The sequence below is a fragment of the Columba livia genome, chromosome 13 (assembly GCF_036013475.1).
Source record: "Columba livia isolate bColLiv1 breed racing homer chromosome 13, bColLiv1.pat.W.v2, whole genome shotgun sequence".
In the NCBI taxonomy this organism is placed as follows: domain Eukaryota; kingdom Metazoa; phylum Chordata; class Aves; order Columbiformes; family Columbidae; genus Columba; species Columba livia.
Genome location: NC_088614.1, coordinates 9,959,425 through 9,983,852, shown reverse-complemented (window position 1 = coordinate 9,983,852; position 24,428 = coordinate 9,959,425). Strand labels below are relative to the sequence as shown.

At 40.0% G+C, this 24,428-nt stretch overlaps 2 protein-coding genes across 6 annotated transcripts; both read left to right on the top strand.

The window, feature by feature from the left end:
• The first annotated feature begins 24 nt into the window (after positions 1–24).
• Positions 25–9,177, top strand: CENPN (centromere protein N). 4 transcript variants are annotated; one of them, XM_021290770.2, is made up of 11 exons: positions 25–122; positions 491–672; positions 1,799–1,844; positions 2,864–2,920; positions 3,284–3,360; positions 4,923–5,099; positions 5,780–5,881; positions 6,431–6,488; positions 6,897–7,009; positions 7,456–7,579; positions 7,875–9,177. In XM_021290770.2, the coding sequence occupies exons 2-11, from the start codon at positions 502–504 to the stop codon at positions 7,988–7,990; spliced, it is 1,041 nt and encodes a 346-aa protein (XP_021146445.2). In that variant the 5' UTR covers positions 25–122; positions 491–501; the 3' UTR covers positions 7,991–9,177. The 4 variants fall into 4 exon arrangements, with proteins under 4 accessions (XP_021146445.2, XP_013223196.2, XP_021146446.2 ...); XM_013367742.3 differs by having other exon boundaries at positions 27–122; positions 495–672; XM_021290771.2 differs by having other exon boundaries at positions 49–244.
• Positions 9,178–10,573: 1,396 nt separating this feature from the next.
• Positions 10,574–24,418, top strand: ATMIN (ATM interactor). Of its 2 annotated transcripts, XM_065028329.1 has the most exons (4): positions 10,574–10,843; positions 16,188–16,313; positions 17,260–17,459; positions 18,411–24,418. In XM_065028329.1, exons 1-4 carry the CDS (start codon positions 10,616–10,618, stop codon positions 20,239–20,241), a joined length of 2,385 nt encoding a protein of 794 aa, XP_064884401.1. In that variant the 5' UTR covers positions 10,574–10,615; the 3' UTR covers positions 20,242–24,418. The 2 variants fall into 2 exon arrangements, with proteins under 2 accessions (XP_064884401.1, XP_021146308.2); XM_021290633.2 differs by lacking the exon at positions 10,574–10,843 and having other exon boundaries at positions 17,260–17,472.
• Positions 24,419–24,428: the final 10 nt, after the last annotated feature.

Here is a 24,428-nt window from a genome sequence, read left to right as displayed (position 1 = left end):
ACCTTGCGGAGCATGATTGGTCACTTCGAAAGGTGGGCGGTGCCTAGCGCTTGGCGGGAGGGAAGCGCTGGTGTGTGTGCGGTTCCGCGGCCGGGCGGCTGCAGCGGCTGCCCGGGGCGCAGGTAGGGGTGCGGGATTCTCTTCTGTTCTATTTTGTTCTATTCTGTTCAGATACGCGGCTTCCTTCGTGTCCGTTGAGGCCACCTGGACGCTTATGGGATCGGACAGGCAGTAACGGCTCTGGGTGAGGGCCCCCGCCCCGTCCCTTTCCAGATACTGACACCAGGCCTCGGTTGGTGAGGGAAACTTCTGAGGGCTTGGGGAAAAAAACCTCGCTGTTGTTGGCGTCCGCCGAAATCTGTGGTAGCGTCACACTTAGGATTGATGCTAGTGTTCTAGTCGAGCCTGGGTGCAGCTTTGTGTGCTTTTCTAAGGGAGCCAGCCTCTCGAGCCTGCCTGTGCCTTCATCGTTAACATTTCAACTTTTCAGGTAGCTTCATCATGGATGAAACTGTTGCTGAGTATATCCGAAGGACTGTACTAAAAATCCCACGGGATGAAATCAAGACAATGCTACAGAAATGGGGTTTTCTCTCCGAGGCCCAGCTGCAGACCATAAACTTCCACCAGATGAAGGACAACATTTCTCAAGACGTTGTTCAGCTCTGCGAGGTAATCCTTGCGTTGGGAACTGCCTGTCAGTGACCGACAGGACATGTGTTGAAGCACCATCGAAAAACATTCTTATGAATAACTGAATTTTCTTTGACTGTAACACAGCATCAGGTGGCAGTTTGTAGTCTGGAAAATGTAAAGCTAACCTGGTAATACCACCAATTTAGTCTTATTGATAGGAGTGCAGGATTGGCCATTACTGAGTATGGAAGTACATGTCTGAGCTCTAAGTTGCACAACATAGATAAAATCTCTGTGTGATAAACCTGTAAGAAATGGGTGTATTTCTAAACTGTAAAATAAAGGCATTTATTGAGATGTCTACTCATTACATAGTGCTTATTTAAATCTATTTAGTACAGGTAATGATAGCACTAGTTTATAGCTTTCAGACTTTTCCTTGGCCACAGCTACTTCCATTCTGCGTACTGTAAGCAGAGAAAGTTTTCTGGTCTCCTACTTACGTACTCTGATTTTGGTGTACCAGGAATCTTTATATGTACCAGGAGTCATTACATAGAGTATTAAAACCCAGATAGGTACAGTTATTACCAAAATCTCAAATTGTATAGCTTTTTGTATCATTCTTTATGAATATCATACCCAAATATTAGTTACATGGGGTGTAGATCAGGATGCAGGCAAGAAATGGTCAAGTTATTCTTGTGAGATAGCTAATGTAATGTTTTAAAATAGCTTTTGTTTCTGAAACATCCTTATCTGTAACAAGTATTGTTATGGAAGTTCTTAAAAATCTTCAGGCTGTAAAGGTTAAATTAGGAGGAATCAAGTATGTTTTTTGACAATGAAATACTAATCAGTGTTGCATAATGTCATGAATGCTCATGAATTTTCCTTTCTAATTGCTTGTACATCATACTATAAAGACAATGTTCTTGCTGCCACTGCAGAAACACATAAACCCTGATGAAATATCTTTCATTATTGATTTCTCAAAACTGAATTGTGTGCACATTGGGAGAAGGTGTAGTGTCTTTGAGGAGAATGTGTGGATTTCAGTGCAGTATAATTTCAACTACAAATGCTGAGATTTTTCACCTAGTGAACGGTGTGATAGAGAATTCTGGATCTGCAATTCACTATGCACTGTTATTCTTTCCAGGAGAATTCTGCAAGCATAAAGCAAGCAGCTGTCCTAGACATAATTTGTAAGTAAAAAACAAAACAAAACACCTAATAAAAATAACATATTTATATTTTTTCTGAGTAACCTGATAATGCACTTAATTACATAGCAATTGTTCTAGTGAGGTACAGATGCATTTTAGATGATGAAACTTATTGGAGCTGACTTAAAAAAAAAAAAAACTTTCAAAAGCTCAAAATCAACAAAAACATGTTTGCTTCTTCTGAGGTCTAAAAGATGTGAACTGTGGTAAGACACAACCAGCACACACAGAGGGATCATAGAATCACAGAAGGGTTTGGGTTGGAGGGACCTTCAAAGCTCACTCAGTCTCATCCCTGCCATGAGCAGGGACATCTTCACCAGCTCAAGTTGCTCAGAGCCCCGTCCAGCCTGGCCTGGGATGTCTCCAGGGATGGTTCATCCACCACCTCTCTGGCCAACCTGGGCCAGTGTTTCACCACCCTCAGTGTCAAAACTTTCTTCCTCACGTCCAGCCTGAATCTCCCCTCATTTAGCCTAAAACCATCACCCCTTGTCCTGTCACAACAGGCCTTGCTGTTTGTCTCCAGTGTGCACCAGGCCCTAAAATCAGCAATATCATGCTCCAGCAGAGAGTGACGTAGGCTAAACTATTGGCAAGTGCTCCTGGTGGAACTCCTAACTCCAATATCAATTCCCAACTTCATTATACAATAATTTAAATCTCAAGATTTCTTTTACCAGTCTACACTTTTTCTTTTGAGTTTAGACTAAATTTTGGTCATTTCAGGCAAAATTCTTCTTTAAACACTGAACCTTGGAGATACCGTTTATTATTTGCTTAACTGAATTACAAAAGATCTTCCCATTTCTTAACGAAAACATTTTTGCTTTTAGGTTCACTCTAAGTGGTAGTTTAAGAATGCTGAATAAATTATATTGCATTATCAGAAGTAATATTTTTCAAATAATCTGGTCATAAAAGTATTGTAAAATTATTTGTACCTTTAATTACAGTTTGATAATACACTGTTTTTGAGCAATTCATATTTTTCTTAGACAACCACAGCTACCCAAACAAAAGAATATGGAGTGTTTACCAGATGAACAAAACAGGTAAAATGCCTTTTCTTGTAATCTCAAGTTCTCAGCAATTTACTGCAGTGCTGCCTCATATCATACAATTTAATTACAAATATATTCTAGTATGTTTTTTTCAATAGAAATATTTTTAGTGTTTTTAGAATACTTTTGATTAACTTCTCAAGCAATTTTTAGAAGTTAGTAACTACTAATTATATATTAAACTTTTCTCTATACAGCAATAATGAGGCTCAAATTAATAATAAGGAACATCTTTTCACATAAGGCTATACAACTTCAGCTTTTTCTGCTTAATTTTGTTTCGGCAAAAATGTAAATACATCTCCTAACTAGTTCATGTAAACACAAATCTTTTTTTTTTCCCTTGTGTAACAGAGGAAGAAACAGATTTTTTTGACTTAACAGATTTCAGAAAAAAATTTAAAAGACAACTTCGGTCAACCTTGAAAAATGTAAGAATAAATCCATTCTAAATTTGTTACATTGCTCTGGTGTCAATAGATTGTTTTCATAACTTTCGCAAGATTGTTATTTGTTGTTTTTTTTTTCTTAAAGTCTGCATCAAAAATTAAATGGAATTATTCATTTGGGAATGGTGGGAACTGCGTGTGAAATAGGAAAACGTACTGCATATCTGTTCTAGCAACTTTGCAATTATGCTGGAGTGAAATAAAAATGTAAGTTTGTTTTAAAATATGGCAGACTTCAAGAAAGGCAGTACATTTATGTTTTCCATCAAATCTTTGTCCTGTCTGTATATGTTGCTTGGCAACTCTGATATTGGTTTGTCCTTTTACCCAATAACAATACAGGAAAACAAACAAAACCAAAAATCAGATCAAACAGAATATGAGGGAATTTGAAGTAGCCAGTAGGGAGGACAAGGAAGTTCAGTTATTATGACTTGGATTAGTAGCAAAATTGTATCCGTTTCTTCTAGTTCTGGTTTTGAAATGATATTTTGTGATGGCTGTGAGAACTTGGCCCTGGCATCTCGTTACATTGTAATGACCGAAAGACCATTGTCAACAGCAAGAAGCAGCTTCTAGACTACAGAAATGAGCATGGCATGAAAAAATAGAAAGGAAATATTATAATCTCACTTTTTCACTGAGCAATTTGCCAAAGCCTTATCTTGCTTTAGCTCACCAGCTTCATTTAAGCTGGATACTAGAAAACACCTCTGGCTCGTGAGCTGAGTCACTTCTTGACACACAAAGGATTCCTGCTGGCAACAGTAGAGGGCAACAAATACAAATCAGACTGACAGATAATCAGCTGCAGTTCATAGAACTCTATTATAATAAAGTTTTGGAATACTGTAATTTAAAAAAAAATCCACTAAAACTTTGAGAAGTTATGTTGGTCCAGCGATTTAAATAGTTTATGACCTAGTTGGACTAAAAGCTTGACTAGATGTGCCTCAGTCAAAGGGAGGTGGTTTTTTTTTTTAAAGGAAGTTTTCCCACTTTTAAGTCACCCAGATTGAGCCGAGGTAAAAAGAAGTAACCGAGCGAGGAGCAAATCCAGAAAAACAGGAAAGGGAACCTTTTTCTGATTGTGTACTCTTGAGCAGTGATAAATTTTACATTCAGGTCTAAAATCACAAGCTGATCAAAAGCTGAGTTTCTCAAGAATTGGACATATTGGCAATATTGCCACTAGTTCTCCCTCTACATAGAAATCTTTCTGTTGTGTTGGTGTTTTATTTTTTTAAAAAGAGGCATTTTTAATAAGCTATTTTGATTTTCACCCTTCAGAAGTACATCAACGGGATAAAAGTCATATTAAAGTGTGAAAGATGATTTTTTTTTCTCCAGTTTATAATATTGTCGTGTTTCTGTGGAAATTTGATTTCAATACAATCCTGACCACACTAGTGGGATCTATTTCTTATTCAGGCAGTGGTGCACTAAGTTATGTTTGAGTCTTGTGAACCTGGGGTGAAGAGACAATAAAATCTTTCTGGGAGCCTGAATGTGCTGGTAAATCAAAGCTTTTATTTTTCTGTTAGGTCACCATCAACTTCAGAGAATATGAGAATAATGCAATCTGGATCCGAATTGCCTGGGGAACACCGTACACAAAACCGAACCAGTACAAAACCAGCTATGTTGTCTACCACTCACAGACCCCCTACGCCTTCATTTCACTCTCAGTGCTTAAGAGCAATTTGCCTCTGCTATGCCAGGTACAGAATAAAATTGTGCGGACCTTGACTTCACCACAGTCATGTAGAGCTAGAACTGTGTTAGCTTTTAAGAGGATGGGTAAAGATTTGTCACTAAATGTATCGATTTATGTAGTAAAAATGGGGCAAAACACAAGATCTTTGTGACTTTTGGAATGGTGTATCATGAACAAATTCAGTTTATTGGGATTTTTGATGACCTTGAATTGTTCTAATTTCTTGTTAGGAGTATTCAGTTAAATTTTCTCATAGAAGTTGAATATTACATCATCACAGCAACTTCAATAAATGTAAGAGCTCATCAAGGAATGCTGTTAATTAGTTTTAAAAGACATTTTCTCTGAACTCTGCTGTCAGCTTTGGTAGTTTTTTTTCCCTCTAGCACACTTCTGTTGTAGTAATTAAATTATTTTATTAATGAATTTATTTTATTTATTTTTCAGCTGATAAGGCTATATGACTTATCTGGTTAATCCTGTGAATGCTTTTAAATATTAACCTGAGCTTAATAGCAGCCTATTCAACATTTTTTTTCAGATACGAGAATCCTTCTAGTTAAAGGCAGTTGCTTACCTTGAAACAAAAAGATCACAATGTCTAGAAATAATGTATTTTTTCCATATTATGAACACAGTAATAATTACGACTGATGTTAAAACAATTCCAATTTTTATTTAAAGGCCCTGGTTGTTGCTTCCAATTACCAAGACATCCATGAAATGGAGCTTCGAAGTCATTCTTTAAACTCCCTTGAAGATATGGTGTTTAAAAGATACAGCCAGGTGAGCCGCTTCACAAGTACATCCTAAGATAAGTCTTGCTTTTTGTTTCAGGCCTAGTTCTCACCCCCTAGCAGGGGGGAAATTAATCTTTTCCAAGAGACCATCAAATTAAAATAATATTGAACTACTGAGCTGGACAGCCTTTCATTAAGGTAACATCACAATGGGAATGTAATTACTTGGTATCCCATCTAATCTTCATTATTGTTATTCCTGGTGGTTAAACTCAGTCTAAAAAATGGTATGAACAATTCAGTCATAGGATTTTTTAGCATCATTTCACTAGACTTTCAAGAGAAATGACTTGAAGGCTATTGAAAGGGACACTTAGCTTTGCTCCTCTGTGTAAAACTTTTAAGTAGGGAAACGTTCGCAAATATAGGATAGGCATTCTTTTCTCAGAATAAAGCTAGGCTTTCTGACTTCTAGTAGTTGTCAAAAATTGGAAGAATACTTCCAGAATGAGAAGTAAAAAGAAATCTGGAAAGTTCTTTTCAGCTACAGCCTCTAAAAGTGGAAGTGAACTGAATTTTTTTTTTCTCCATTTAGAACTTCGAAACTTATTGCCCAAGACCTCTACAAGAAAGCACTGTAGCACAAGAAACTGGTATGTATATTTTAAATTAAACAGCAGCTTGAATGTCATTACTGCTGGCTTCTGAAATGAGACTCGTAACAGGAAATGTACATACGTTACATTCACATATAATCATCCACCCTGGTGGGTGTCACTCCAAGGCGTGTTTCCCCCTTGACTGTCACCAGACACGGTTATGAAACCAAAACAACCCAATGCCCAGCATCTCCTTCCACCTCATCTTAGGCTTATCTCTTGGTAAGAACTGAAAATACAAACGATGGACACAGCAAGCTTATGAAAAAAAGATCGCAATGAATTCTTTAAAATTATTTTGAGATTTTCACTGGAGTAATCCCCTCAGCAGAAAAACAATATTGTATCCACTGACAAAGTTGTCTTTCTGTTTTCTCTCTTCCCTACAATTTTCCCCTGCAGCAGGTTTAAGGATAGTCCAAGAAGACATAAACGAGAAAGAAAGAATACTGAGAGTGAATCGGGAAGCTTTCGGTGATGGTCCCCAACCAAAACTCGAATTTGCAGAATATAAGGTAGTAAAAGCAACAATTATTTTTTTCTTCCATAACGTCAGTGTAGCTGTAGCTACATTGAATTGCAAATTGAAGAAATATTAGATTTTTTAAATAAACTTTAGGGAGGACATTTTAAAATAAAATAATTACAGGTATGAGTTTTGTTCAGACTACTAGATCATGTTTATCAGCTTTGTGAATTAAGCATTTTGACATTCTAAATGATACTTAATGTTTTACAATATTACTGAACAAGCTGCCCCTTTCAGCAGAAAACTGTTTACCACATGGTGGCACCCTCTGATTTTATTAAAATATTCCTCTAGCTGGAATCACGTTAACATTAAAAATAATAGGCAAGTAAGATACAGTTTTGTTACATTTTCAATGTAATGTTTAAATAATAACATATAAAGAAAATATATTCATTGCTTCTACTCCCTGGTTAAATTTTGTGTTCACAGCTTGAGACGATGTTTACAAGTGATCCTAAACTGGAGGTTTTGGATAAAAAAGAACCGTTCAGATGCATGGTCAGGTTTCATAGCCCACATCTTTTAGAATCGCTGAAATCCTTGGCACCCGCGGGTAAGTGTTCCGACTCCTTAAAATGGAGGAAAATCTGCAGTTAAATATTTTTGGCATCTTACATTCTGCTTGTATCTTGCATAAGGGAGAACCTTCAGAGTTTGTTTAGAAATACATAGAAGTTTAGCAGAATAAAAATGTTACCACTATAAAAACTTGTGTCTCTATACAACCAGATTGGTTTTAGAATTACTAGTTTGTATGTAGATACTCAAGCTGTGGTTTTAGTTTTAGAACAGTTATGAAAGGTAAATATTGGTTGAGTTAAGCTGTAATTATCTGTCTCTCTCTCTAGGTATGGCTGACGCACCACTTTCACCACTACTTACATGTATACCACATAAAGCTAGGAATTACTTTAAAATTAGAGAGAAAAAAGGTTTACTTCCAGGAAGCTTTGTAAGCCCTTAACTTAAAATTGATTCATAGAGAAATATACATGTCATTTATTACTGGTATTAATCTAAATCATCATAACCCTTAAACCAGATATTTAAAAAATAACGTATTTGTTAAAATTTTGAAGTTTCTTCCAAATTATTACTTTGAATTATTTTTCCACACTCATTTTGAACAGAAGAGTTAGCCCTTTTCTTCAATAATTTTAAAACAAAAGTTAGTAGCAAAGCTTAAACAGAGAATGTGTGGTTATTTTAATTATTTCTAGTAGTATTCGTGAAGGTTAAGCTATCTTAAAGCTAAAGATACAAGAAGAGAGCTGTAGCGATCCAGTTTACTATCATGACGTAGATGGCGAAGATACTGGAGGTGGCCGTGTCTCGGTTCCAGCCCAGCAGCGGCACAGAACACCTGCCCCACTTCATCACGGGAACAGCCCCATTCAAATACGCAGAACTACTTGTCTGCCAGTCAGGCACGTTTTTGTCTCGGTAGATGAGGAAGATATTCAAAGACCATTATAGGGCAAGGGGAAGAAGAGACTCTTGGAATATAGATGTCAGTAAGAAGTTTCAGTCCAGCTTTAATGGGTATTAATTCAGATCCAGAGTTTTTGCTGACCAAGCTCAACAGCCAATAACAAACACTTAATACCAACAGACTGATTTTTTTGTTTAGGTTTGGTTTTTTGTTATTTAATGTCTTGTGAAATTTGATCTTAAAGGAATACAGTGAAACAGGCAATAATTTTCTTTTGAAGAATTCCATGGTTTAGAATATTTCAAATAGTATTTGATCCCTCTGCAATCCTTGCACATTACTGCTTGCTTGTGCTTGGGGACACAAAGATGCAGAATCGAGATGGCAACAGTCACTGATGCAAACAACAGCTTTATACTGGAGTTATTTATAGTTGGTAATACAGGGATTTTTGTATAACTTGCTGCATCATTTTTGAGATGGATTTGATCTGAAAATTCAGATATAGCGTACAAATGTTTCTTGTTTAAATTCTGTTAGCTGGAAACTTTGTGCATGTACTTTGTGTATGTGGAATTTCCGATTTACTTTAGGTAGGTCGGTGTGGTGAGATGCTCTTCATAGCATCATGGCACACACAGTGAATATTTGGAGAGGTTGTATGGGAATGTTTTGATTTTTAAAACTGTAAATAAACATGTAAGTTAAGTCTTCTCCTAGAACTTTGTTTGGCCTGACTTTGAAATGTGACTTAACACAGACTGTTTTTTTTCATTTGTTTTGGTTTTCAGCATCTCTGTATAACTCACAGATAAAATGTTAGTTTAGGACTATCTGCTAGTGATATATTTTTAGGACTTACACCTGTGTGATTTCAATGTTAGTTTGACAAAATATTTAGCCATGTTAGGATTTTGAAACAATTGCAATACACAAAATGCACGATGGACATTCAGAGGTGGCTCTTACCGTCTCTCATACCCTCACAGAGCCTCCCAGGAGTCAGACCCATTAAAATTCCAGTATGCATTTCACTCTGCAACCTTTTCTTCCTAATGCTCTCTCCCAAATAGCTCGAACACCTGAGATGATAATGATTTACCATGAGGTTCCAAAATACTGTAAACCACTGCACCTGGCCCACTGCCTGTTTCTGCCTGTTGTTTCTGGGAAAGGCAGGCTCCGTTCTCCATCCCCTTGACAACCCAAAAGTTGGTCTTATTTTCAGATATGCATTTTATCTCCACCGAGGCTATTGTAAGGGTGGCGCAGCAATTCGGGAAAGCAGGCATGAATAATATTTAATAATTCAGAAGGACAGAATGGCCGCAGGACAGGACCGTAGAACCAGCCCAAGGCCCCAGTCCCTCCTGGAAGCTCCGCACGTCACCGCGCTCTTCCCGTTGAGGATGGGCCCCGTGTACCCTTTTTCCTCTAACTGGCCAAACTCCAAGAGAAAACACTCCTGTGTGTTGTCACTGGTTCTTTAAAACTCAAGTCTCCACAAGGGAATAAGTGCAAACTATCCCAGCCGTGGAGGTGACACTGCAGCCCCATCCACGTTGGTATTGACATGTCTTCAAGTGCTCAAGCTCATCAATTATTATCAATATGTAAAGGGTGAGTGTCAGAAGGATGGAGCCAGGCGGTTCTCGGTGACAACCACTGATAGGACAAGGGGCAATGGGTACAAACTGGAACAGAGGAGGTTACACTTAAATTTGAGAAGAACCTTCTTCCTGGTGAGGGTGGCAGAGCCTGGCCCAGGCTGCCCAGGGGGGCTGTGGAGTCTCCTTCTCTGCAGACATTCAAACCGCCTGGACACCTTCCTGTGTAACCTCATCTGGGTGTTCCTGCTCCGGCGGGGGCATTGGACTGGATGAGCTTTCCAGGTCCCTTCCAGTCCCTGACATTCTATGATTCTATAAGCTCCGTGTGCTGTCTTCACCGTTATTGTACATTTTCCCCTGAAATCGCCCACCCCTCCCCGTCCCGCTCGCTGAGGCGGCCGCCCCGGCGCTTCCCCTCCCCTCCCAGCGCCCGCGACGTCGACGTAGGGGGGCGCGGCCGCGCCACGCGCCTGCTGAATATTCAACAGCGGAGCTGCCTATTGGCGGCCGCTCCCGGAAGTGGGGGGGCCGAGCAGCTGACAGCAACATGGCGGCGGCAGCAGCCGGGCGGCGTGGCGGGGGGTTGGGGCGGCCCCCGGCGCCCGCCCCTGTGCCCGTGGGGGACCTGCCGCCCGCCGGCGAGTTGGTGCGGCCCTCGGTGACAGAGCTGTCCCAAGTGCGGACCAACATCCTGTGCACGGTGCCCGGCTGCGGCAAGGTGCTGCCCAACAGCCCGGCCCTCAACATGCACCTCAGCAAGGCCCACCCGCTCCAGGTACCGCCTCGGGCCCGCCGCGCGGTCAGCCCGGGCCGGGCGCCTCCCTCCCGCTCCGCCCTGCGGGCTGGGGGGCTCTGTGACGGGGAGCTCCGGGTCGAAGCCACCGGGGGGACCTACCGGAGCTCTGGCCTCGCCCCCGCCCCTGCGAGGCGTCGCCCCGAGCCGCGGGCCGCCGGCTGCGGCCGGCGAGGGGACCCGCTCCCGCTCGGGAGGGCTCGGGGGCTGGGGACCGGCCCGGGGGGCGGCGGCGTTTGGCTTTACTGGGCTGTGGTTTGGGGAGCGTCGCGAGACCGGGTAGGGGGTTGTTCCACATGGGTGTAACGACGCGTTTCTCCTTATCTCTTGTTTAAATCTGCCCCACGCGTTAAGCTTGTGCCGGTGTATGTGTAAATACACGAGTGAGTGCGCACAGCCCGAGCAGTCCTCTTGGGAATTCCACTAACATTGCTTACAGAAAATAACCGATTTTGTACCAGCATTAAGCATAACTAGAGCAGTTTAAAGTTCTTTGGTGCTCAGTGTCTGTTATCTCACTCATTTATCGCTTGTCTCTCATCAGGAGGACTCTGTACCCCTGCTTGTGAGGTGCTGTGCAGAAATGCTGCATCTCCTACTCTTAGCAGTTGGCAAACCATCATAATCCGAACCCTGAGTGCTGTTATGCTGGGGGTTTTGTTTGTTTTTTAAAAGTGTCTGAGCCGAAAAAAGCTCTAGGTGGATGCCATTTTGGAAACAAGCCCTCATTACCATAGTGCTCGGAGAAAACGCAGCGTATGCTGGGGAGGAGGAGAGCCACGGCTCGGCAAGCGTGGATTTGAGCGTGGGCCTTTCAGAAAGATACCCTGTTCTCAAAATCATAATGCCAAGTGTGTAAGGACAAGTCCTATTCCTGGAAATCGGAGCATTCAGAGCTGCATTCTGAAAGTGCAGCCCCAGTGGGCAAACAATAAACATACTTGTTTTGTGAAATGGCTAATTGGAGAATAAAGTGTGTGTTACAGATGGTCATTGATGATGGACAAAAGCAAATAGTTTCAAGCATCTCCCATCTCTGATTGTTTTATTTAATTTCCTAGTATGCACTAACAACTTTTGTGGGTGTTATGTGTTATATCTCACCTCTGCGTATGAGTGGAGGTACAACAGAAGTTAAAAATGTTCATTTGGGTTCGGCAGACGGTTATTTTGGTTGTGAGCTTGTATGCTGAGGATATGCAGCAGCCAGTGAGGACTGCGGCTGGTGGGTTCTGTAACCCATGTTTGGGCTGTGATGGGTGAGGAAATGCTGCTTTCTCACCAGTTGCTTAGATAGCTGTTAACTATTGGTGTCTTTTAGAATTTTAACATATTTCTCACTCATAATTACTAAATTTTGTGATAAATACCGAAACATGGATGGATGCAGGTTTTCAGGAACATTTGGTGTATTCCAAGGGCATTGTAGTTGAGAGAAAAATGTTACTGAGGCTAATTTTTCTGTACTATGTCTTAGATAAAATATCTTCAGTATTATGTATAGCTCAGCAAAGCATCTTGAATGAAAGGATAAAGATGTGAAGGTTAAATATATATATATATATATATGAGAGAGGTGTGTGTTACTCTGTCTCTCCAGAAAGAGATGGACTCAGACTAACATTTTCATACTAATATTTCCTTTTAAGAGATAACCGATTGTCCAGACAAAAATAATTTTGTAGATTGCATTTGTTAGTGAAACATGAGGAATTAGTGAAGAGGCAGCTTTGTAAATGAGACGGTAAGAAGCTACTGGGAAAGGAGAGAACATAGTGCTGAAGAGAAGGGAGGTTGACTTGGTTAATTTTCATTAATAAAAGTTGCACCGGTAGGATCTTTTGATACCAGAAACTATGAGGTCATGTTGCTGCAGAGAAAGCACATGTACGTAGGAAAGCAAGATTTCCCTGTGAAAACAGAGTCAAGTGCAGTAGTACGAGGTTAGAGTCTTGAGGAGTGATAACAATTTGATCAGTCCTGGTTTGTAGCAGAAATAACACTTGCAAAAGCTGTTTGGTCATATGTGTATGAGCACTTAGGGTAACGTTGCTGTGAGAAGGGCAGCCCTAAAATATGTCAGAAGGATATTCTGTCACTGCTGTAGGGTAGAAATCTGATTTGAATAAGCTAAAATGAAAGCAGAAGAGATATAGAAAAGGGCTCCTAAGGGGGGTGAATGGCAAGGGTCACTGACAAAGGGACATTAAAAGAATTTGCCTTGTTTGGCCAAGCACAAGAAGATATGATGAAGTGTTGATATACAAATGTTTATCTTCTGGCTCCTTAGTTTAACTAAGCCAATAAAAAATGAGAACAGTGGATGCAAACTGGCACTGAATATATTAGGCCTGGGGTTTTTTTTAATTCTTCGGTCTTCTCTCTGTATTGTTTTATGGGGAGAAGGGGAAGACTTCTGTGTAGCTGAAAAATGAAGCTAGAGGAGTTCATGTAAAGGAAAGGATTCTGTGGATTCCTGTGATAGCAGCGGGGCTGCGGTCAGTGCTAAACTGGAAGGGGTAGGTTACCCATGTGCAAATATTAACTACAATGATAGTTGTCATAATAAGAATAAAGGCATTTCTCTCCAGCCTGTTTAGTTAAGAAATGCATGATCTTCTGCTGGAAAAAAAAAAAAGAAAAAAGTGTTTTAAATAGTTGGCTACAGCCTACAGTAACTTATTGTTTTGAATTAATCCTTTGGAGTAAGCCTTGCTGCTTCAGGAAAGCAAGACGTCACTAAGTTCACCTTGACTAAATCAGTAGCCAGGGTTGTTACTTTCCATTTTCGATGTTGTTGCCACAAACCCTGTCCAGTGCCAGGATTCCTTACAACACAAGTGTCTGCGTTGTGTGAAGTTAATTGAACAAATATCTACCAATAATTGTGGTGGGTGGCTACTGCAGAAACAGGGGAAGTAAAATCAGACATACAAGGAAAGAACTTGTGAGAACATCTGAAATGTGACTGGCCAGGCGGGTTTTTAAGATATCAGATTAATCATTTAGAGCCTGGAGGACTTTGAAGAGGGTCAAAACAAGATTACTGTCTGAATAGGGTTATTTATATGTGTAGAGTATCTTTCAGCTTGTCACAACAAATTTGTTGTCATTTGTGCCTTGAAAATCTATGTTGCAGCTGTTTAAAAAAGCATTTTACTCTTGTTTATATAGCATTTAAACACTTGGTGTTATTCTATACCTTTAGTAGTTAAGTAGTTTTAAATAACCTGACTATGGTTTACCTCCTAAGTGCCTGAACATATTTCCCATATTACCATGTCTTTCATTGGGTTGTGACAGTAAATATAACACGCTTACTTGGAAATATAACTTCTACTTGGAACGTAGATATAACTTGGAAAGTAAATATAACTTCTTACTTGGAAAGAAGTAACTCAGATTGTCGCTTACTAAGTGTATTGATTTTTGTCTGCGGTGGGAGAGACCAACCATAGTTTTGACTTAAAGGCAAATCTTTTTTTCTCCTGAAGACTTGGAGACTGGCATCTGGTCAAAGTGTTTCTGGGTGAACTCAGGGTTAAAAAGTGTAACTGGGGGTAGTGGGGCTGGAACAACCAGATTTCTTTGGGTCGTGTTCCTGTTGGGTGGCTCTCAGAAGCAGAAGAATAATCACAGTAGTTATTCAGCAGAGATAAACCAGGCCTGTTTATGAATCATTTGTCCATGGGGAAAACTGCTGTACATAGAGATGTTTAGAAGGTTAAAACATTACATGAAAACTCCCTTTTTGGAGAATTACCCCAGTTTTTCCCTGATGAAATGGCAGCTGATCAGTTTGGTCAAGAGACTCTAAACTTCGCTTCTTTGAGTATGGTGCGTTACAAACAAAAATGAACTTATGGCCATGTCAGCAGGTAGCAGTGTTGAGTGTGTGGAAATACAATTGAAACGTTGCTTGAAGGGAGTACATTTTACAAAAGTATCTTAGACTGAAAGATGATTTGAGGAAAACCCAAATCGTTTAAGTGTCTCACTCATCTGCTTCATGATATTGCTGATGTGCAGATTAAATTAGCACTTCAAAAGCTCAGAACACAGAGGGTTGTGACTAACTGTAGGTAGTAAGAATTGCGGGTGTGAGCAGGGAACCCCTTTAAGGTACATACTTTCTATTTGCTTCACATGGGATGATTTGTGCTTTGCAGATTCTTTATGTTTGGTCTAACTTGTGTAAACACGAAGCAGCTGGAGATCTGCCCAGGGAAGGCAGCTAGGGAGTGACTGCTGTAAAATCAACATTCTGCCACTTACTGTGCTCACTGTCACTGCGCTCATGCTCTGGAAAATCAGGTGCAGAGCTCAAACAGGGCATGCTCTGGTGATTCTCCCCTGAATAATTATCTTGGGATGCCATCGTGGACTGCTGTCACTGGCTCTGTGGACTTGGTTGGCCTCCTACTTGGTCTCAGGCTGTAAGGGCACTCACGTCTACTCTGAGCATCAGATTTTAATAGTTCATTTTAATTTTTTGCTTAGACACAGTTGCCTGGTGTTTCCACTGAGCCTCTTTCAGATAGGATGTGCCTAGAGGGACAGGTCTTGTCTGGTTTCCATGGCTGTGTCCTCAATAGAAATAGGTTCTATGTGGTTGAACAATGTGGAAAATCCCACTAGGGTGTGTGTTTTAATACGTATTTTTTAGGTCCTTTTTGAGCATGTTCTGTTAGTTCTGTTGTGTATGTGTGATGGTCACTGAAGGCAGATCACATAAAAGCGCAGTTATAGCAGCCATTTAATGTTTGGAGGTTCAGAATTAGCATACCAGTTGTTATCTTTGTAGACTTAAGTGAGATGTGGTTTGTGATCTGAATTAAGTGGCAGAGTGTACTTGGCATTTTTCATTTTATTACAAGTAAACTCTAAATCATGCCAGCAGAATTCCAGCATCAGGGCAGTGTTGTGTTACACAGTGTGTGCCTAATTTTAATGGAGCTTCAAGTAGGCTGTGCTGCTAACCAGTAAAAGCACATTGAATTGGCAGTGTAGTGCAATATCTGTGGGGAAAGCTTTTGGCTCAAATAACACAAAAGGTGGTTATAATTGACTAGGGGCAGCGAGTAAAAGTATGGTAACACTGCTCTATAGAGCTTGTTGTGATTTCACTTGGTAGTTTTGATGGTATATTTGCAACGTAGTGTCCACATAGGTGGAAAATTCCATTTGAACTTTCAAATCACTTGGGAAAGTGTCTTCAACTCATCGGGGTGTGTAAACTCAGTGAGCTGAAGTTGATGTGTATTCAGTGTTGGCTTTAATATGCAAACCTGTAGAATTGTCAACTTTTCAATTGGTTCTTTTTCAGGATGGAAAACTTAATGCGCCAATAAGGAAAGGTTTGAAAACTTCACAGAAATTCTACTGCTGTCCTATTGAAGGCTGTCCTAGAGGACCAAACAGACCATTTTCTCAGTTTTCTCTTGTAAAACAGGTATTCCTATTTCCTAGAGTATTCTTTTCATACTGATTTGGTCCTGGCTGTCTCTGCTCCGAAGAGTGTGCACTTTTACATTCAGATACGAGCAAAGCTCCCCAACATATATCCAGAAGTTGGAGAATTGTATGCGGAAACTCCACATGGCCATATGGTTAATGAATTTGCATGTTGATATTAGAGGACTCAAACCTTTTGCTCAGGCAGATGCCCAGTATGTTCTGCTAAACTAGAAGACAGCCCCCTCCACAAATCAAAAAGATAAAGATTGAAGATGGGGGTGTGGGCAAATCACAGTAGGAACTAACAAAGGCTTAAAATGTGGCTGATGCTTTTAAACTGCTTTTGAAGTGGTCAAGAGTTAAGAGTTTTTATCTACTTTAGTATCAAAATGCATTTGTTTACCTGTTGCAGCAAACATGTAAGCCTTGTTTCTGCATGAGTGAGTAAAAGAGCACTCTTCTGCTGTTGGTTACCTGTGATAACCTGGGGAGACCATGGGAGTTGAGTGGCTGGCACTTAGAAAAGGAAAAATTCTGGTGTTTGCTCTGAAGTTGACCTGTTTGACTTGAGGCCGTTTATTCAGTTGTAGATCTTGAGGAGTGCGCACATGTCGCAACATACACTTACTATGCTCTTTGGCAAGGTTTATCTATAGATTTATTAATGTCCATAGGAAACCTTCAATAGCATTAGGACACATAAATGTTTATCTGTCTTTTAAGATGCATGTAGCACAAACAGATTTGCAAACTTAAAATTCTTTCTGTTGATTTCTTTAAGCTTGTAACTTATCCTAATGAGACTTTTGAAAGAGATTTAATTCTACTCTTCTGTGCTATTTAACAACTAAAAAAATGTAAATATTAATGTCTCCCCTAAACTTGATTTCTTTTTTTATCTTAGCTAAAGGCTGATGTTTACTTTTCATTGTGTATTCTAGCACTTTATGAAAATGCATGCTGAAAAGAAGCACAAATGTGATAAGTGTAGTAACTCCTATGGTACAGAATGGTATTTGAAACGGCACATAGAGGTCTGTGGCAAGACTTTCCAGTGTACTTGTGGGTGCCCTTATGCCAGCAGAACCGCATTACTGTCTCATATTTACAGAACTGGCCACGAAATTCCTGCAGAACACAGGTAAAAGTGAACAGTTAAGTATTGATACTTACATTCATCACCAAGTCCTCTGTCTCGCATGTACTGGCTTTTTGTCTCCTTTCTGTTGATTACGTTGGAAATAGGCTCACATTGTTTTAGCTATAAAGCAGTTTGCAGTTTCTTTGTTCTGTTGCTTTTAGTAGTTCCTGTTTTGTTGAAGGCAATGATGATTGTCTAATCAATAAGATCAGCTTTCTCCACATATAAAACAAAAAGTACTGTCAGTGTGATAGTACCGGTGACCCTGCCTTGCGTGGCATAAATGCTCCTGGCTCTTGTTGCTTTTACAGTTCTCTGACAGTAGAGATGATTTGGAAATGTTTACAGCTGATAACTGTGGTGTGGAATGAAGTTCAGTGTCTTTTCTTTATAGGTCAGTCAACTTTGCAAGTATTAGTGGATTTTTTTTTAAATGCCTATATATGCATTTTTAGATTTATACTTGTCTTAAGGTGTACATCTATTTCATAAAGAGTAATCTGTTTCCTGAGGCCTGTCCTGTCTTGGAGATGCAAAACTTAATTTTGCAGCAGTGCTAATTGTATCTTCAGTTTCTGTGAGAGACCTTTACCCATACACTAATTTTGACCTTCAGTGCTCAATCTGAGTTAGCAGCAAAGTAACAAATTAAACATCTTCGGATCGGAGTCCTTAGTGTACAAAGGGGAAGAAGCCATCTAAAATTCCACCTACATTTAGAAATAGGTCTCCATGAAAGAGGTAGCCTTTTTTTTTTTTTAAATTAGGAATGAAATTTTACAAAACTGAAGTTCGTGGAGTCTTTTTATGTTTTAATCAGGATTAGTTGTCTTCTCATATCCAACCTCATCTGTGACTTCAGTTTCTATTTTAAATGCCATGACTCAAAAGAATGGAAAGCAGATATTTTGTGCTTGAAAGGAGTGTAAATTATTAATCTCATGTTTACAGGGATCCTCCTAGTAAGAAAAGAAAAATGGAAAGCTCCATCCATAATCAGCAGTTGGCAGAGAAAGCAAACGAAGCATTCGTCAATACACACAACAATAATCCTGGCACTCAGGAACTGGAGTCCTCGGAAGTGAAACTAGCGGCCTCTCTTGAAGGCTCCCGCAGTTCTAACTTCACGAACCAAATGCAGCCAAAATGTACACCCAAGATGCTTTTACCAAAGCCCAAGATGGCTTTGGTTAAACTCCCAGTGATGCAGCTGGCTCCCCTGCCTGTGTATGTATCTGCAACAGACTCTGCTGTCAAACCTGCTGTAGTAGCTGTTGATAATCACGGTTCAGTTGTAAGTACTGTTCATTTATTGCCTCAATCTATAGGAATTCTGATTCCAGCACTGGAGGCAGAAACACTTGTATTTAAAGATAGTATGCCTGTTTCAAAGGTGACAAATTCTGGTGATCATGAACCAGTAAGTACTGGGGTACAAGTTGACTTGGATAAAGTTGCATCGAATAACACGGGGCAAGAGCTGGGGAATGTTTGTCCCAAGAATAAAATTTCTTCAATAAATATACAGACTGACCTATCTTATATTTCACAGAACTTTGTACCGGCTGCAGCCTGGACTCCCAGTTCCTCTGTATCCTCTTGCTCTCAGACAGATCTGTCGTTCAGTTCACAGGTTTCGTTACCCATCAGTGTACAAACGCAGACGCTGCTGCCTGCTTCCAAACTAACTTCATCCATAGCTGCTCAGACTGATGCATTTAGTCAGGTTTGTTTTCCAACGTGTGGCATTTCTAGAGAGACTCAAACCAGTAGGACACAGGACTCGCTGGATGGCAGAGTGCAGATGGACCAGGCTGTGATGTGCTCGGACATCTTTGACAATGTTCATCCGCCATATAATGTTTCTACTCACATTGAACTTCCAGAAAACAGCTTAATGCCTGCAAATATAGATCAAACCTTGCTGCAAAGGAGTAATTGCAAGAGCCTGAATCAAGATACGGTTAAGTCTGAATCCCTTATCAGCTTCAACACACAGACTAACATACTTCCACCTCAAAATACAACGGATAATCAAACCCAGACAATGGACCTACTAAGTGATCTGGAAAACATCTTTTCAGGAAATATGTCTGGCCAGACACTGGATAATCGTGGCCTTTTGTCTCAGACAAGTTCTAATGCTGATACACATCTGCCATCTGGTCCATCACAGAGCACGGGAATAGACTTTGACATTGAAGAGTTCTTTTCAGCATCCAATATCCAAACTCAGACTGAAGAGAGTGAGCTTGGTACCCTGAACTCTGAGCCAGTTTTGGAGTCACTGGACATTGAAACACAGACTGATTTCTTATTTTCAGACAGTGCCACTCAATCGTATAGCTGCCGAGGAAATTCTAACTTCTTAGGTTTGGAGATGTTTGATACACAGACACAGACAGACTTGAATTTCTTCTTGGACAGTAATACCCATCTGCCTTTAGGAAGTATTCTGAAGCAGTCTAGTTTCTCCATGAGTACTGACTCATCTGATACGGAAACCCAGACAGAAGTGTATCCGACTACTAAAAATATACCTACTCAGAACATGGAAAGCAAAGTCCAGCTCAGTAGTGCTGAAACACAGACTATGGATAGCTGCTTCGAGAATCTAGGGAGTCTGTTCCTCACCAGCAACGAGACACAGACAGCAATGGATGACTTTCTTCTGGCTGACTTGGCCTGGAATACAATGGAGTCCCAGTTCAGCTCAGTGGAAACACAGACCTGTGAAGAGCTGTGCTCCTTGTTTCAGAGCTCTGCCAAGCCCAGCCATTGAGCGCTACGGAACAGAACTCTTTTCTGTGCTTTGAAATTAAGTTATTGGGGTGGGAGAGGCAGATTGACCAAGATATCCGCTTTGCATCATTGAATGTAGTTGTCATGAGCAGTTGGCCCAAGAGGCTTCTCATGCTGAAGGTCCTGTTTGCGTATGTAACATTACATAAGCTACATGTCTGTAAAAGGGGGAAGGGAGGACTGTAACTTGTTAATGTATGTTTGAACCTTGAAAAATATTATGTGGTGCCTATGTTTTTTCCTCAAACTTCTTTAGAAAGCTGATGCTGCTTTCATTTAAGTGGAAGAACTTGTAAAGTGGTTCTGTGTATATCTCTATTCCTGGCTTATGTATACGGTTCCAATGTGCTGGACCAAAACTCTGACCTGTCCAATTCAGATGCTTCCCTGAACTTATGGGGAGGATTCTATTAGTGTAAGCTGCTTCTGTTTACTTTTTTTAGTAGCTTGTATTTGAAATTTGACATGAACATAATAAGCTGTATTGTCTTCTTTTACTTTATGCCTTTGCAGCTCTTTCTCCTGAATAAGTGGGTATTTTCCAAATACCTGTCCAACACTAGATATAGACTCTTGGAATTGTTGAATATATTTATAATTTAAAATATGTAGACAGCAGTACTTAGTTGTTTGTTTTTTTTTCCCTGAGTGGCACTGATGCCCTTTGAAGGGTAGGAAAAGAACCTGGAATACATAATTATAGGGAAAATTAGTATATCATCCTTTTAGCTAGTGTAATAAATGGGACTACCATTTTTAGAGTCTTCAGGAGGGATTTGCTTAAATTATTTCTGACTGTAAGATGCAAATGTTACAATGTGTGTGCCTCAAAGACTGGAATAATTTCTTTTTGCTGAAGTTCTCTTAGCTCTATTAAGATGAAAGTTGAGAAATGTTACGGTGGTTTATACCTGTATTACCTTAATAGAAACCTTTAGAAATGGGAAGTTAAATTCTCTGAAACACTCACCTAGGGTCTTGTTTTTGGACTTTGAGCTTCCAAAAACAGTTGGAATCCCAGAAACCTGGTCAGAACAGCTGTAACTTGCTTTTGCACATTGATCTGCAGGCCTCAGTTCCTGCAGCTTTTAGAGAGGTTTTCTGAGTATAGTGAAATTCAAACAAACTGATTTTTCAGAGAAAAGACGTTCCATCTTACCCTTTATACCATTGTTTGCAGTATTTTTCATTTGTAAGAAAAAAAAATTAAGCCAGTTGTGAATGTATGTCGGAATTTGGCCTTAACTCATTTTATCTCTTACTATAATACCTGTAAAGTGTACGCCTCTGCTTTTGTCCCAGGCAGGCTTAGTTTATGTTACCTTAAATGAAAAGGACCCTCTTCATGTCAAATTCCTGGGCCTGTCACAGGCTTTACTCCTCCATTGTGAGAGGTATCGGCTGCCTGTTTACTGGATGGCCCATCAGCAATGTACATTCAAGCCTTAGTTTTTGAAGACTCACGATGCTTTGTGCTTCATATCCTCAACTCAGATGTGGGGGTTCAGTTACTCATCCATTGCAGCCAGCTTGTTTTCTTGAAAATGAGCAACACTCTTAATTTTGTCTCTTCCTACCACTCTTTAAATGGCCATAGTTAACATGCGGATGTGGTAAGCATCTCTGCTTTTACTTTGACCCTGAAACCACAGCTGTGTTGCCTGTTTAAGTTTTAGGCATTTCTGGGTGTGAGTTCAGACGCTTCCAGTCTTTGGCTGAAGAAACTGCAGAAAGGAATCAAGCCGTTTTCCTGGGGAATACAGTGATTTTGCTTTGGGGAGAGTCTCCCCCCAGGTTTCACAATGTCTAGAGTTCTGATTTTAAAGCTGGGATGTATTCAAAAAGGAAGGCATCACTTGTAATTCTGTTTCATCTGAAGATACAACTGAACCTTATTTACCTTCGTACTTTGAAACTGAGAATTAAGATAAATGACAAAATTAGGTATTCTACCACAGTATTTTTCTAGTAATGTTGCATCTTCAGGTTGATACAAAAAAATCAAACAAATGAACATATCGAATCTGGGACGTGCATTCTGTGAGAACATAAACACAAACCAGCTGAAAGATGAGAGGTCTGTCTTGTTGCCCTCCGTGTTTGTCGCAATGCTAAAAGTTTGTACAACAGTAGATGTTTGTTTCTGCTACTTTTGGCTTTATTTGCATCTACTTCTGCTATTGTGCTTGTAAATGCTTCTTTCTGTTTTAAGTATGGAGGGAATCATACCCCCAGCCTAGAGAAACTGGTAGGTTAAAGTCAGAGTTTACTTACACTACGTATTCTTAGCTATGCAAAGCTGATTGTGTCTAGAAATTTTTTCTTCCAAAGGATACAAAATCTTACAAACTATATATACTTGTAGCTGTAAATGAATCAGCTGTAACTCAAGCCTTGGGAGACCTTGTCTAGTTTTGAACAATTCAATCAGTGTCTGTAACTTAATGTAGGAAACTAACACTTGTTACAAATTCTTATTCCAAGGCACACACACAGTCATTTTTTTCTGTTGAAAACAAAAGGCTGCATTTCCCTGTTAGTCACGTGTACCTTGATTGTGTAGAGCAACAGAACAAAGAAAGATGACTGCCTTGCACTGCTGTGAATCCTCATCCTGCCAACACATGCTCATGTGCTTAGTCAGATCTGAACTGAGTTTGTGAGGTTGGGTAGAGGCTTGGGATCTTAGAGTGTTAAGGGTTTTTCACTGGCATTTCACAGAGAAGTTGATAGGACTAACACAATACATCCTGGATCAACAGAAGGTGCTCGACTTGCAAGAGAGTATCTGTTACTGAAACGACGACTGAGAGGTGAACCAAATGTACTTGCCTTTATCATGAAGGTTGTACAGCTTCTTTTGCTTTAATCTTTTTCTGATGCATTGTTTTTTAAAAATATGATCTTAATGTACAGTTTACTGTTCCAAATACATTCATACCAAAATGTTGTTAACATTCTGGGCCTTGTCAGCTTTGTCATTCACGTTTGGTTTAAGGTGCTGCTGTGCTTGTGTTCCTAATAGAACAGGCCCGCTGTGAACAGACTTCGCGCCATCACTTTTTGTGAACACTATGAGGACATGGTTGTCTAGCTGTAGCAAGCTCCAATGCATGGTGCAAATGTCTATTTTCTGTTCCTTTTGTTGTTTTTAAACTGTTGATGTGAATTTAACTGTGTGCTAGAAGGGTGTGCTGCTTAGAGCATGACTTAATTTTCTCATTTAAAATGCCATTGCTATGCAATGAACAGAACCAAGGACTACACCGTTCTGTGCTGCGTTGCCTTGCAGTCAGGTTGAGGGTATGTTTGTATTTGTGTGCGTGACTCTTCCGCTTCACCGAAAATGAAATCAGACAGCCCGAAACAGTGGAACCTCCTGGAGTTAAATAACAGAAGTCTTTTGCTTCTGATTCTCTTTCATGTCCTGGCTTTACAGCAGTATCTTCAGTGCAACTAGCAATGAATATAATAGATGACTCGTGATGATGTAAACTGTACAACCTCCGTTTCACAACAACTTGTGCTTTATGTGCCTGCTGCAGGCGCCGCATGCAGAGCTGGATTGACAGAACTGCTGCCTACAGGTACTTGCAAGCGCATCTGCGATAAAGCTAGATATGGAAGATAGCCATGTATTTTTCAGCTTACAGAATTCAACACCTGACTATGATCTCATTTAAACTTGTAACTATTTGGAATGGATGAGTAATAAATCTCATGGGTGAGTCTTTCCCAAAGCATGTGTGAGTTATTCTCAGTAAGGCTGAGAAATGTCCTTAGAATATTTTTCTTCCCATCGCTGGTGGGATCTCGATCAGGTGGACAACTTTAGTTTTCAAAGGATGTCCGTGTTTAATTCTTGCTGTTTAAGCCAGTAAACTTGCAATGAGCAGCATTCATTTCTTAGACTATTTTACAAGTGACAATCCCAAAGAAGGAATGTTGTCCTAGTAATTGTGAAACTTTTAAGTATATTAATGCATGCAGAGAAAAACTTGTGCCAAAATGCTGTTTCATATTTCCCTCTGTTGGAAACTGAAGTGTTACACAAAGCTATTAGTAAGTTATTCACAAGTATTGAAATGTTTTGTTCACAAATGAAGCACTTAGTCCTGTAAATTATACATATTTTGGAATAAAGCTAACTTCAATCAGTTTTGCCTT

Bases quoted from the DNA above. Each gene is read 5' to 3' on its own strand.
- CENPN (XM_021290770.2), top strand. From the start codon at position 502: ATGGATGAAACTGTTGCTGAGTATATCCGAAGGACTGTACTAAAAATC. The intron at 2,921-3,283 runs GTAAAATGCCTT...CTTGTGTAACAG, and splicing joins TTACCAGATGAACAAAACAG to AGGAAGAAACAGATTTTTTT. The intron at 7,580-7,874 runs GTAAGTGTTCCG...CTCTCTCTCTAG, and splicing joins GAAATCCTTGGCACCCGCGG to GTATGGCTGACGCACCACTT.
- ATMIN (XM_065028329.1), top strand. From the start codon at position 10,616: ATGGCGGCGGCAGCAGCCGGGCGGCGTGGCGGGGGGTTGGGGCGGCCC. The intron at 16,314-17,259 runs GTATTCCTATTT...TGTGTATTCTAG, and splicing joins AGTTTTCTCTTGTAAAACAG to CACTTTATGAAAATGCATGC. The intron at 17,460-18,410 runs GTAAAAGTGAAC...TCATGTTTACAG, and splicing joins GAAATTCCTGCAGAACACAG to GGATCCTCCTAGTAAGAAAA.